General features: G+C 35.0%; 3 protein-coding genes across 7 annotated transcripts; 2 read left to right on the forward strand and 1 right to left on the reverse strand.

The window, feature by feature from the left end:
- The first annotated feature begins 3,641 nt into the window (after positions 1-3,641).
- Positions 3,642-6,450, forward strand: LOC127264032 (calmodulin-2). Its single transcript, XM_051293369.1, has 2 exons — positions 3,642-3,995; positions 5,856-6,450. Exons 1-2 carry the CDS (start codon positions 3,920-3,922, stop codon positions 6,227-6,229), a joined length of 450 nt encoding a protein of 149 aa, XP_051149326.1. The 5' UTR covers positions 3,642-3,919; the 3' UTR covers positions 6,230-6,450.
- A 510-nt stretch (positions 6,451-6,960) lies between these two features.
- On the forward strand, positions 6,961-11,620 carry LOC127263532 (uncharacterized). Of its 4 annotated transcripts, none has more exons than XR_007841497.1 (3): positions 6,961-7,154; positions 8,638-10,828; positions 11,480-11,620. XR_007841497.1 is itself a non-coding variant. In XM_051292611.1 (2 exons), exons 1-2 carry the CDS (start codon positions 7,148-7,150, stop codon positions 10,722-10,724), a joined length of 2,094 nt encoding a protein of 697 aa, XP_051148568.1. In that variant the 5' UTR covers positions 6,961-7,147; the 3' UTR covers positions 10,725-11,171. The 4 variants fall into 4 exon arrangements, 1 of the variants encoding a protein (XP_051148568.1); XR_007841496.1 differs by having other exon boundaries at positions 11,387-11,525; XR_007841495.1 differs by lacking the exon at positions 11,480-11,620 and adding an exon at positions 10,931-11,171.
- LOC127263534 (hypersensitive-induced response protein 1-like) lies at positions 11,258-13,982 on the reverse strand. Of its 2 annotated transcripts, XM_051292613.1 has the most exons (6): positions 13,850-13,982; positions 12,604-12,805; positions 12,301-12,421; positions 12,098-12,189; positions 11,911-12,007; positions 11,258-11,821 (listed from the first exon to the last, which is right to left on the reverse strand). In XM_051292613.1, the coding sequence occupies exons 2-6, from the start codon at positions 12,790-12,792 to the stop codon at positions 11,460-11,462; spliced, it is 861 nt and encodes a 286-aa protein (XP_051148570.1). In that variant the 5' UTR covers positions 12,793-12,805; positions 13,850-13,982; the 3' UTR covers positions 11,258-11,459. The 2 variants fall into 2 exon arrangements, with proteins under 2 accessions (XP_051148570.1, XP_051148569.1); XM_051292612.1 differs by lacking the exon at positions 13,850-13,982 and having other exon boundaries at positions 12,604-13,843.
- Positions 13,983-14,216: the final 234 nt, after the last annotated feature.

Genomic DNA, 14,216 nt, shown 5'->3' on the forward strand with positions numbered 1-14,216 from the left:
ACGATATCTATTTATGTAAATATTATTAAAATTTAGCAATTTTTTTTGAGATTTTCTAGAATATTTTTCATTTGGAATGTCGAATTTTACTCATTATGTGATAAATATTAGTTATTAATCTTCTAGAGCCTTCAATCAGTTTCGCACTACCACCGACAGTATTAATTTAGATTTTTCTAAATTTAGCTTGATAAAATATTTCCTATTTTTCAAGATGGTGTGCGATGATACACAATTTATAAGACATAAATTATCTTCGGTGTTATTGATTATAAAATATTTATCATTCATATTTATTTTTCTCTGGGAAAATAACAAAAAAATTAATATACTAATAAAATGAACAAAGTACATAGTTGAAGTACAAAATATTATTACAAAATATAAGGGATTAAAATGATAATGTATAAAGGGGTACAAAAATATATGCATGCTATCATATTACATAATCGATATTATCATAATATGCACCTTCAGGGTTAATTAAAAAATCAAATATATCTAAATGTGTATCATCATTATGATCACAACTACCATTGCCACTAACTTTATTTTATGAAAAGTTGATCTCAAGAGTCTTGGCATCTTCGAGTGTCTTGGTTTTTTGCTGTAGGAAATTTTGATATAATTTTCAACAAAATAAGAGTTCGAGTGACAAGTTTGGGAACAATGTCCTGTCATTCCACAATTATGATATTTATCCTCAACCTTGTTCAAACTTTGACCAATATCTTTGTGAGGCCGCTTTAGGGGACTATTTGGTCTTTGTTCATCAAAATTATTATCACGGTAATGATGTGAAACAAACTACCACAACCACGTCCACGGCCAGTTCTACGTCGACATTCTGCTCCACATTCACGACCTTTTCTGCAGCCTTATGTGCAGTCATTTCCAGGCCCAATAGTCAAATATTGAGTTGCATTCACTTCGGAATATAGACTCGCATTTGTTGGCCCTGATTCATGGTTTTCAACAACTCGTTATTTTGCTCAGCAACAAAGAGAAAATTAGCAAATCACTATTTTGTAAAACCTCTTTCTTGATATTGTTGTTGTAATAACAAATTGAAGACATGGAACACAGTAAACGTTTTTTTCTAACATATTATTATTAATTTTTCATCACAATATCTCAACTGATATATGATTTTAAATATCGCGGATTTATAATTGACAACAATTTTAAAATCTTATAAACGCAAGTGTTTCTATGCTTATTGCGTTTTCGGCATGATGATCGATTTCAAATGCTCAAATCGATTGTTTAAATTTATTCACAATTCAAGTGGATCTTATACCGTGAGATATTTCGTTCTTAAGGTTCGTCAATATAATGATGAAGAAATATCATTACTTTTGCATGTTCCTGACTTATGCATTCATTGTCTTTCATTATTGTTTTATCAAGTCTTATGAATTCGAGGTGCATTTCGACATCTATTACCCAAGGTATATAATCACTTCCGTAATAGCCAATGGGTGGAACTTAAATCTTGCAAGGTTAAACATGATTATATTGAAAATAAAATCAAATAATATAAAAATAAAAGTTAGTACCTAAAATTTTGGAGAGAGAAAAATTCTTATGCCACTTTGACATCGGAATAGGATTGTAGAGAATTTATTTTTAAAACAAACTATTTGCAATTCGTGTTGATAACATGTTATGTAAGTAAAATAGAAATGCATAAGATAATAAAATTATATAAGTAATTATGGATAATATATATATATATGTATATGTGTAATGTGTGTTTATGTGATTTTAAAGATAGAGAAAAAAAAAATTATATATATATTATAGAAAGAGAGACCAAAGCCAAGATAGGACTAAAAAATTATATATTAATCACATTAAATTATGTATGAAATGGCTATTAGCCAATTCCAAGGATAATGGATGGCAAAACTATTATGACACATACAATACATATACTAAGTGTTAACCCAGTAATCCTTAAATGCACAGCAGTAGTCACGTAGCAACGAAATTATGAGTATAACATATTTCAACACAGGTGTAGTCTACTGTGAAATCAAACAACACACGCACTCTTTTATAGACAGTAATGAAAATACACCAAGAAATGTTAACCCAATTCGGTCTCACAAGATCTACATCTGGAGGATTCCAACCCAGACCATTTTACTCTTCTTCATCAATGGATCAGAGTTATATTCGAGTTGTATCTTATCACCCTATAGACACACACTCACCATCCTCTATCCATCAAAGAACAACAACCATTTTTTCACTTCATACAACCTATTTTTTCTTCATCATATATAATATATATATATATATTGCACTGACATTCTCCTAACCGAATAAGAATCTTTTAGTGTGCCTCAAATGCCACCACGCAGACTCCACCACTAATCTGTTACACCAACCAACACGCCCAAAAAGGCATTCACCAAACCACCACAACAACCTCATTGGATTTGATTTTCCTTAGACAAACTCTTGGGTCAACTTTCGTGGGCTTGTAAACATCAAGCAAAACTTAAGAAATAAGCCCAATCTTGTCTCAACACTAAGAAAATGTTGCATAGTATGTATCATAACATTAAACATTTATTAATTAAATTATTTTACAAAAATTAATTTTGTAAATGAGTTTACACACTGTATAAATTGAGATGTATTTCTCTTGTAATGTGACAATGCTTTTGTCTTTGATTGATGTCATAAGTTGAAAAGTCCATTTTATTTAGTTTTGGATTTTTTTCTGTTCATATTTCCATGCAATAGGCAATAGAGACTGTGCAATAATCATGCACACACCTGATCTTGTTTACTTTTCTTGCAAATCTTCGATATAATCAAATAAAATTTCATGTCAGCATTCATGATCTGTATAGTTTAAACTCGACGAAAGTTATTGCGTACTTAACAATTACAATATGTATTTTACTATTCAATATTTCAATTTATCGGAAATATATTTGCTCCCTTTAGACGGAGAATTTGTATTTTTGAAGATTTGAAGAGATTTGAAAATATAAAAAAATAACATTTATCGTTATATCTTTTAAAAAAATTAAATTAAATAGTATAGAAATTTTCAAATTGACATTAAATAGACTCATCCTATTTAATATTCATTGGTATTAGATCAAACATACCTTCAATCTTATTTTAAAGTTATGCTTTATATTTTTGTCAAAAAATATTTAACATATTTTTCTAAAAAAATTTAATACTCTTTTCGTTTGGCTCGAAGGTCCAATTTATCTTTTATATCATTGTAGTTAATATAAAAAATATTTTTATATTTATATATTGTTTTACATAAATATTATTATAATAATATTATAACACACTAATAGAAGTATTTTTGCACATTTTTCTTAATTTGTACTGTATTTACATATAATAATTAATATTTAAAAATTAACACATAAAAAAATAAATGAGATTTTTAGAGGTAGTATGTTACATATATTACCTATATAATTGTAAAGAAATTTTTCTTCAAACAAAAACAAAAACCAAAACCAAAACCAAAAAATAACAAACCCTAATTTTGCCAAATGAAGAAAATATAATAAAAATAAAAGAAATTAGAAAATAAATAAAACACGGGTAGAAAGTCAAAGGCAAAATGTCAAAGGGACAGCGGGGAAGACGGGGAGCAGACAATCTCTCAAACGCGAGATGGAATCGAAAAGGAGAGATTAAACACATTACACACACACGAATACGAATACGAAACGAACCGAAACGATACGATACGATACACCCTTGAAGAAACAAGAACAGCACAAATTTGTTTCGCTTCTGATATCTACATATTTAACGCTGAAGTTTGCCTCTAATCCAGAGAGAGAGTCCCATTTCTTCGATTCTCACTGCCATCTTCTCCCTTCCTCATATCTTCCAAGAAATTAACAAACGCAATTTGGAGGCAGAAATGGCGGATCAACTGACGGACGACCAGATCTCCGAGTTCAAGGAGGCCTTCAGCCTCTTCGATAAGGATGGCGACGGTACGATCTGTGATATTTTTTTTCCTCCCCTTTTAAACTCTTTAATTTTTCGATCGTAGCTGCTTGAACTATGGATTCGTTCCATATTGTATTGGATTTTGCGCGAATCTGCTTTTATTGAGGCTTATTTATGCATTCAATTTTGTAATTTTGTTTGGATTTTGGATCTAGGGTTTTGGTTTCTGCGTCGGATCTTGTTTGGATACAATCATTTTGAATTGAAATAAGATAGTTTTCGGTTTTCTCCAGGGATTTTAGAAATCACTGGACTCTGATTTCCGAATTTTTTTTGCATCTATTTTGATATCGAATTTGTTCATTGAATTTGGAAATACCAAATTGATATATACTTCAAACGAGTCGATGATATAGAAAAACATTCTCTATATTTTGAATATGAATTTAGACATCAAATTCAATTTTGGTATTATGAAATCCATCCATATATTCGTTTCAAACTGAATTCGAATTAATGTAGTTTATAATTCTTTGATTATTTGATCACCATGGGTCGATCGATAATTTCACCTTTCAAATTTTGTTTCGAAGCTATTCCTTTGGAAACCAGAGATTGCTAATATATTGAAAAGTATTAGTACATTGATAAATCAGGAAACAAAGCAAACTTTGACCATAGTATATTTGTAAAATGATCTAGGGAACAAAAGATTATCGTAAATCCTATAGATAAAATATTGTAAAATATCCTGTTTCGGAAACAACTCTTAGACTTTTACATATGTGAATTGTGTTGCTATTTGTTCAAGTGCTATGGTTTTTTGTAGAAACAATTCCATAATCGATATGTATTTTTATTTAGCTTTGCGGCATTAAGGATATACCTTGTCTTGTGGCACTTGTCTTAATCTTTAGTATGTTGAAATGTGATTTGGTTCGATTCAGTTCATTTCAGTTAGGTTGTGTCATGGTTCACGTGAAAGGAAAATGGATCTTATGCTTGTTTTTCTTTTGTCTTTGTGTCAAACAAAATTGAAGTTTGGTTCGATATGTTGTATGAAAGAAGGGGGAGGTTAAGGCGGTGTACTTCTTTTTTGTGCTTTGTCTTAACTTGGTTCTTTTGATCATTGATTTCTTCCTCGTAATTGTGGATATCAATTCGTTTTTGAGATTTTTGAGATGCTTGCTTTATCTTTGGAAACAACTCTGATTAAGTTTTCCGTAATTGTCTTATGATGCGCACGTGCTTTTCATGATCTGTGTTGAGCAATTGATGTGTTATTCATGAAGCTTAGTCGACGGTGGTGGTTGAATTGATCCCAGTTCATTGAGTTTTCTTTTTCTTGATAATTGGTTACTATCAATTGGGTGATAATATTTACTCCGCGATAGCTAAATGTACAAGACTTGGAATTTTGATTCTTGTTTCACATACTAATATCCCAAACTAGATGCTGTAATTTAGTTAGGTTCTATTTGTTTACGTGGGGTTCGGTTTTGAGTTTTGGTATTGAATTTTGGTTTGAATAGTTGTTTGGATCTGATATTTTATCATTTGTAATATCATATTTTTATAGAAATCGTCACAATTTTATAATAATAATAATTTAAAAAAAAAAAAAAACTGAAACCAAATAAGTAAACAGAGCATTATTAGGTTCTGTTCTTTTCCGTCTGTATTGGGTTTAGACGTTTGAGTTTTTGATCTGATATTATTCCTTTTGTGAGAGGAATAAATGTATTTTCTTTTTAGAGGACGCAAAGTCCAAAGAGTTAAAAGTTTTATATTTATTTTTATCTCGGTTTATTATATTATTGGGTTGAAAATCTCTGATGTTCATTTCTTGCATGTATACAGATCGATCTAACTTATGCTCGTATGTATGTTATTGTTATACGTAGGTTGCATCACGACAAAGGAGCTTGGTACGGTGATGAGATCCCTGGGGCAGAACCCAACGGAGGCGGAGCTCCAGGATATGATCAACGAGGTGGATGCTGATGGGAACGGGACAATAGACTTCCCCGAGTTTCTGAACCTGATGGCTCGGAAGATGAAGGACACGGATTCGGAGGAGGAGCTCAAGGAGGCATTCCGTGTCTTCGACAAGGATCAGAATGGCTTCATCTCTGCCGCTGAGCTGCGCCATGTGATGACCAATCTGGGCGAGAAACTGACTGATGAGGAAGTCGATGAAATGATCAAGGAGGCCGATGTCGATGGGGACGGCCAGATTAACTACGAAGAGTTCGTTAAGGTTATGATGGCCAAGTGACACGCCTGGCCATCTCATCTCTTATGGTTACGATGCCCAACTAATGCCCGCCGGAAAGGTTTATTTTTAAAATTATAAATAAATAAATAAAGAGTGAAAGGTTGTAGCGTTTTGTAAGTTTGGACAGTTGAATATTTCTATAATATGTTGGGTTGTAGTTGAGACAAATTTTGTGTGTTGGATTGAAAGATTTTATTAGATTTTTACTATTCATTTTATTATTATTTGTTTTTAAATATCTAACTTAATTTTTATTTTTTTTATATCATATTTAAAAAAAAATTCATTTAAAATATATTATTAATTTTTATTTATATCGTATTAAATAATTATTTAAATTTAAATTTTTATTATTTAAAATTCAACCCTCCATCAAACACACTTTTTTATTTCGAATAAGATACCGTCTGAAAAATATATATTTGTTTTTTTGGTAATCAGTTAAATAATACTAAGAAAATAAATATATTTTTATAAAAATAAAAATATTTTAATATTTAAATATAATTATTTTTATTATAATTAAAAATAAATATTTTTAAATGATATAGAATAATAATAATAATTCATTGAATTGAAATACGATTATCATTTAAATTAAAAAACATGTGCTATTTGTATGTACAAAAGCTATTGTGTTTTTTAATATATTCGAATAACGCTTTTGGTGAAAATGGACAATGGAGTCGGTATAAAGCGTGGTTGAAGATTAAGCGCTGGCGAGGGAAAGCGTTTTTAGTTTAGGGGACTAAAAAGCGTGATTTTCAGCTGAGGGAGGAAGAGATTTTGCATATGGTGGAAATGAGGTGAGGACTGTGGAGGAAGGAAGAGGAATCGTGGAAGACTTGGTTGCTGACTGATGTCAACGATCTACAACTGAAATTCAATCAGTTTTCTGCGGTTTCCTCGGCCTCTGCGATGGAAGGTAAGCAGGAGGGTTATAGACTGTAGTTGCCTCGTTTTTTGTTTTTTTCCTTGGGTGAGTTCGTGATCCCAATTTTTTGATTGATTATATTGGTTTTGAGTCGGGCGTCTTCGGGTTTTACTGAATTGTGTTGGAATTCTGCTGTTTCGGTGATCAATTGCGACGAATCAGTGGAGTAACGCGGTGGATTTTGTTTTCTGATCTGAATTAGGTTTAATTTCGTACTTTCTTATTTTATTTCGAGTCGCTCGATCTCGCGGACTTTTTTGGACCTTGAAGCGTTCGCATTTTAGTGGTTTATTTAGGTTTTACCTTTGAGTTTAATGAATGCCGATTTTTATGAACTTTGATTGGATTGCTTAATTCATAGCAGTTGTTCTTCAGAATTGACGTTCGATCGATATCTTAGACGACGTCTGCTTTTGTGTGAATTTTTTTCCTAGGTGTTGGGATCGTATGGACTACTTAAAATCAGACTGAGTTTGTCTTAGCATTGTAATAACGGAAGTGATTCTTTCATCCAAAATTCAAAAATTTAATACATATTTGAACTACTATAAATATCACTATTTTTCTGGCAAATGATGATTCAGACTAGATTATGCATTTTTAACGGTTTCAATTTTCAGTTAACCAGCTATTAAAGAATAGTAAGTCTACACTATCTTCGAAACCTTCATTTTTTTCCCCCTAAACTCACAATTAAGAGTAGAAACAGTAGTAGTAGTTGGATTGCTTGCAAATGAAAACATGGGGCGGGGAAAAGAAAATTGATTCAAATTTGTAAGAAAGTGATTTCACAGCTAGATGTTACCTTGAAAAGATATTATGCCTTATATGTCTATAAATATTGTAAATATATTCTTTAATGATTGTTTCAATGAGATTTATTAATTAAAAGAATTGATAAATAGCTATAAGAGCTTATTAAGCTTCTTGTTGAAAGCTTCCTTTAGAAATCAAGTAAAAATGTGCGAACACCTTTTTCAGCTTCTTTTTCTAGGAGCACTTAAGCTCTTCTGTAATATCCGAAAGATTTAGAAGGATTAATAAGAGTACCTATGTCAACACGGCTCGTCTTCTTTTTACAGAAGACAACTTAAGAGCTAAGTGTATTTGCTCTGGTGTAGATTCAACTAAATCTTTAGGGCTGGTCTACGATTAAATAATATACCCTTATTTTATGTGATTTAGGACCTGGGTTTTGAGTTTCCAAACTATTCCTCGGTAGCAAATAAGAAAATATATCTATGAAATTTCCCATCATGAGAATATTCTCATGTTTACCTTTAGTATTGTGCTGAGAGGTTCCGAGCTATAGCTTCTGTGTAGATTATTTCATAGTTTTGCTTCGGTATGTACTATAGTTTGGTTTAGACTTCTTTCATGCATACAAATTATCTGGTGTTTCTTTGTGTTCAATTTCAAACATTAAACAGCCCAAAACAATCACGAGTGATTAAAAATAATGCTAAATTTTCAGGTATATCCCCTGATCAGGATTCAGCAGAATCCATGAACAAATACTCCAGTACTTCCTCAGGTGGTAGGAATCATGACAAGAAGGAATTTCTTCGGAGATTTGTCAACAGCGAGGCGTTGAAAGGAAATCTAGAGAGTTGGCTCGAACACATAGCTGAAGATAATAACCCTACTTTTGATGTTCCTTTCGAGTTGATAGATCTTCAGAAGTTCGACTATGCTCTAGAAGGTGTACCTTTCCAGCAACTAATTCGAATGCCCAGTGCTATGTATGCATCAACATCCACCACTGTCGAAGAAACTGTTTTTCTTGCTCTGGAGGATTTTCTCCATGCAAGTGTGATCGGCTTGTGGGAAGCTTTTTGGGGTGGTCAGGAAAATGATTTGATCCCGTTTTATATCTCATCTTTGTATGATGGAAACTTGAGATTTTACCAAGCCGAACATGCCATAGCTAAAGGAAAACTTGGGGGGCTTTGTGGATCTGCTGTAATGGTAAAGAATCCCCGACATCCAAATGGGAAGTGGGACGATGTTGTTGAGCTAGCCCTGCTGAGACCCGACATTGGAAGTCTTGCTTCAGCTGAGGAAGACTCAAAGACACCTCCCGTCTCTATCATGGGTGAAGCTTTATTCTTTGCAGTTCGTGCGTTGGTTGCAAGAAGCATCAGCAGATTACATATTCCTTTGAGTTTGAATACCATTTATATGGTCGTGGTTGATTCTCAATGCGGTGGTGTTATTAGAGTCGAAGGTGACCCAAATCAGATTGAATATGGTGCGTATAACGTCTATGAATCTGCAGCTGCATGGATTAAAGACCATTCCCATATCTCCGTTTCTCCAATTTATCGAATCTGGAACAAGCTTGGGAATGCGAATTGGGGAGATATTGGTGTTTTACAGGTACTTTATGCTACATTCCACTCCATAGCACAATATGCAGGAAACCCTAAGAATAGTATTGAAGATTTAGCTGCTGACCACGGGTCTCGCTTTCAAGCGAGGAAAATTGAGAGGGGGTTGGAAAATATGAGGTTAAATGCTAACGGTTCTTTCCGACTTCAGCATCGCATCGCTTCCCCTGAAATTGTTGAAGTACAGGAAGAATCGGTTCAAGTGGATGCTGAGAAAAATCGGCCCAAGCTTGACGTGGGATCTGTTCTATTAATAGAGGATTCGAGCTGGCAAAAGGGCTACCGGATAGATGAAGCTTTAAATGATGGGGAGATTATTTTCTATATTGTGACTCCTGTTGAAGATCCAGGAAATTCATTTTTTCTGTATGTTGGCGCGAATCCTTCCCAACTGGAGCCGGCATGGGAGGATATGAAGTTATGGTATCAAGTGCAGCGGCAAACGAAGGTCCTTAATGTTATGAAACAGAAAGGATTGATGAGCAAGTACGTTCCAGATTTGATTGCATCTGGGCGGGTCATTCATCCGGGACATTGTAAGAAACCGAGCACAGGTGGTAACAACTGTGACCACCCATGGTGCGGGACCCACGTGCTGGTGACCAGTCCGGTTGGGAGGAGTGTCTCTGACTTGGTGAGGTCGGGTCAATTTGGTGGTGATGAGGCTATCCGGTGTTGTCATGACTGCCTGTCGGCTCTATCAGCTGTATCGTCTGCTGCGATTCGGCACGGTGACATCAGGCCTGAAAATGTCATCTATGTTAGACCTGGCCTCGGGCAGCAGCCGTATTTTGTCCTAATTGGTTGGGGACATGCTATTTTGGAAGAAAGGGATCGCCCGGCTTTGAACCTTCATTTCTCTTCGACTTCTGCTCTTCAAGAAGGGAAGCTTTACTCTGCTTCCGACACGGAAAGTTTGATATATATGCTATATTTTTGTTGTGGTGGGGATTTGCCAGTTTTGGACTCCGTTGAAGGGGCGCTGCAATGGAGGGAGATATCTTGGTCGAAGAGATTGATACAGCAGAAGCTCGGGGATATCTCTGCTGTGCTGAAAGCATTTTCCGATTACATTGATAGCCTTTGTGGGACACCTTATCCTGTCAATTATGAAATCTGGCTACGGAGGCTGAGAAGCCAAATCAGGGAAGATGATGTCGGGACATCCTGATTGAATCTGGATTTTACTAACCGTCATTCATTGTTGTTCCCGGCCCGGGGTCATCCTGGAAGACAAGACCTACCAACCTCAACAACATTCAAGCGCGTTACCAGGTACGTACGAACGAGCACACAAACAAACACTTTCCGTCATGCTTCTTCATCTTCCTATGATTGTGAGATACTGATTTCTGCCCTGTTGAGACGATGCCTCAGATGTCGTCTCGTCTCGAAGCTAAAAGCTTCTGAGAAACAAGAGCAAGGGCTTGAAGGGGATTTGGATTTGGAAAAATATAATCTGTGGATTGTGCATTGTGTGCCTTTGTTGGCAATATATGTCTCACATTTCTTTATCTATTCTTTTTGTTTTTTTTGCTTACATCTGTGAAAAGGATGATTGTAGAGATGTTATATGCCTACTGCTGTTTGTAAAGATTATAGATGTTTTTGATTGTTTGATTGAGCTGCTTTTAGTCATAATATAGTGAGATTTTTTTTACTAACGTACTTGGGCAACTGTTTATTGTGGTTGGGGTGTAGCTATGGAGCAGTTAATCGAGTTGAGCTGTTACATTATTGGTAGCTATATGTGTTTTTTGATAAGTATACAATGATTTACATGGAGGGTAGGCGACACATCCCCTAACTCTTTAATGTTGTTCATATGTATAGAGTCAGTCATCTATGTCTGAATAGGCAAATAGTCAAGCAGATGGTATGGAGGTACAAATGCAATAAAACTTACCTAGTTGGCGACGCTTTCAGCCTGAAGAAGCCCTTCACGGATTTGGGAGGCGATATCTTTGACAGCACCAGGGCCGTGTGGGATAAACACGGACGAGGACTTGGATGATGCACCGATATCCTTCATGGTGTCGAAGTATTGGGTGACGAGAACCATGTCCATGACATCCTTGGGCGTTGTTCCGGGCACGTGATGTGAGAAGGCGAGCACGCTCTCCCTGAGCCCGTCTACAATGGCCTGGCGCTGGCGAGCGATGCCAAGACCTGATAAGTATTTCGATTCTGCTTCTCCCTCGGCTCTCTTGATCTGCTGGATTTTCTCAGCTTCAGCCTTCTCATTCGCCACCACCCTGAGCCTTGCGGCTGGTGCAGCATCAGACACACAAAATTAGTTACCATCATCGCATCTCGTCGAATAGAAAAATTCAGCATGTTCTGATCTTGGAGCTCACCTGCATTGATCTCATTCATGGCTCTCTTGACTTGACTGTCTGGTTCGATGTCGACTATCAGCGCCTGGACTATCTCGAATCCATAAGCAGACATAGCCTGTGTATATGTAGAAGATACGCAATCGAAACAATGATCTACAATGACGTTGTTGTTTCTTGTTAAAAACAAGTGTAATGAATGCATTACCTTTTCGAGTTCATTCTCCACAGTTTTGGCTATTTCATCCTTGTGCTCAAATGCAGCGTCCAAATTAAGCCTCGGCACACTCGCTCGAATCACTGAATGAATGTATGAAGGTTCGTTCGTCGCAAAGAACATTAAGTCCGATGACAGTTTCAAAAACCAAAATTTACAAATGTCTATGATTGAACCCTTTTATAAAACCATACCATCGAAGACATAGGCTTGGATCTGTGCATTGGTGTTGGATAGCTTGTAGAATGCATCCACCGTATGCTGCGCCAATGCTTGGTACTGAACTGAGGCAACCACGTTGACGAACACATTGTCCTGAAAACACATATAGCTCCCATACTTGATCCAACAATTTATCTAAACACAGACATGCTGCAAATGTATCGAGATAGGCCATCAGTCTGCGCAGATTACTAGTAGAATCGAGCCTTGTAAGAGCAGTTAATGTGTACTAGGCATAAATTTGGAAAGAAATAAACAAGAAAATCACAAAGAACCTTGGTTTTTGTTTCACAGCGAACATCAAGCTGCTGCACGCGCAACGACAGCAAACCGGCCAGTTGGTAGCCGAAACACCAAGGCAAGCAATGGCATCCGGGCTCAAGAACCTCGTCGAACTTCCCAAACTGTTCCTTCACGGCCACAGTAGATTGATTCACTTGAACACATCCAAATACTTGACCCATTTTCCAATCAAGGCTTGTAACAAAGAAGTTGAATGTCATGAACAAAGTATTGAATTATGGAAGAGTAGTAAAATTAAAAGACACCCTACCCTAGACAGTAAGTTTTGGGTGGTAATTCTACACCCAAAAAAGCCCCCTTCAAGCTTTATAATCAAATCACTAATTGCTTAACCTTATCTACATTCAAATTTAGACAGATATATGTAGACACACGCACACACTTTATTCAAGTATACATACATCTTTACATCTAATTAACTTCCATGTCATTTAATCATTAAATTACTATGTAACATTTTAAACAAGTTAGATACAAGAACAAAATATATATATATATATATATGTTCACCAAATTCAACATGCATACGAATTCAATCCTACAGAAAAGAGAAAACTTGTTTCACACTTAAACTAAAAACTGAAACAAGTGACTAAACCTGGAAAGATACGACGACGAAATACACGAAAAATTTCTACAGCCGGGGGAAGAAAGACATATAAAACTAGCAAATGAGGTAAGCAGATACATTCTTTTTTTGTCTGCACCAAATAGAATATCCTCCTAAGCATGCATCAATTTAAAATTATTCAGTAATTTCTCTCAAATTTAGGCTTCAGAATGGCAGTGAAACACTAAAACCACTATATAGGTAGATTTAAGGTAAAATACCCTCAATGTGACACTAAAGCTAATTAACTGCTAAACTATAACAGGGATCCACAAACCTTACTGATTACGCCAAAAAAATAAGAAATTAATATAGCAAACTAGTTGCATCTTAAATCAGTCAAATACTAACTCAAAACACCAAAATGATTTGCTAATTAATCATTAAATCAACATAACACCGAATTGCGTTGACTCTCATCCATAATTCACTTCATCAAATACGACTTCTTAGATGAAATCCTGCTCAAATTTTACCACTTCTTAGTTAAAAAATTTCTCCTACGAGCAAAACAACGAATACGACGATCACAACAATAGCCAACAGTAATATCTTCCAAATAAAACAAAAACTGCAGCATACAGAAGAATAAAAAACAAAGAGAGAACCTGTAGACAGTGTACAAGGAGACGGAGAATCCGATTGTCGGATAATTTTGAGACTATCTTCCTTGCAATTTTCGAAGGAAGATTTTATCGACGAAAGGTGAGAGGTATTTATGGGAACGGTTACGGTAATGATAATCGCTAATTAGCCCAAATCCGTCATATTAAAATTTAATTCAATGACAGTCATTTAAAGGATAAAAAAGTAATTTCAAATAATATATAATGTCACTTCCAACCATTCACTTAACTGGTTTGCGTATGCGGTTTGTATGAAAATGTTTACTAAACTAACTGTCTCGTATTAGCTATTTATACGTTTAAAAATATTTTATTTTATTTTAAAATTTATGAGAATTTTTATTATTAA

This window comes from Andrographis paniculata, unplaced genomic scaffold, assembly GCF_009805555.1.
Source record: "Andrographis paniculata isolate CXL003 unplaced genomic scaffold, ASM980555v1 Contig69END, whole genome shotgun sequence".
NCBI classification, from domain to species: domain Eukaryota; kingdom Viridiplantae; phylum Streptophyta; class Magnoliopsida; order Lamiales; family Acanthaceae; genus Andrographis; species Andrographis paniculata.

Coding starts and splice junctions, on each gene's coding strand:
- LOC127264032 (XM_051293369.1), top strand. CDS start 3,920: ATGGCGGATCAACTGACGGACGACCAGATCTCCGAGTTCAAGGAGGCC. Junction 3,996..5,855: donor CTTCGATAAGGATGGCGACG/GTACGATCTGTG, acceptor TGTTATACGTAG/GTTGCATCACGACAAAGGAG.
- LOC127263534 (XM_051292612.1), bottom strand. CDS start 12,831: ATGACATTCAACTTCTTTGTTACAAGCCTTGATTGGAAAATGGGTCAA. Junction 12,190..12,300: donor CCAAGCCTATGTCTTCGATG/GTATGGTTTTAT, acceptor ACATTCATTCAG/TGATTCGAGCGAGTGTGCCG. Junction 12,008..12,097: donor TGGAGAATGAACTCGAAAAG/GTAATGCATTCA, acceptor ACATATACACAG/GCTATGTCTGCTTATGGATT.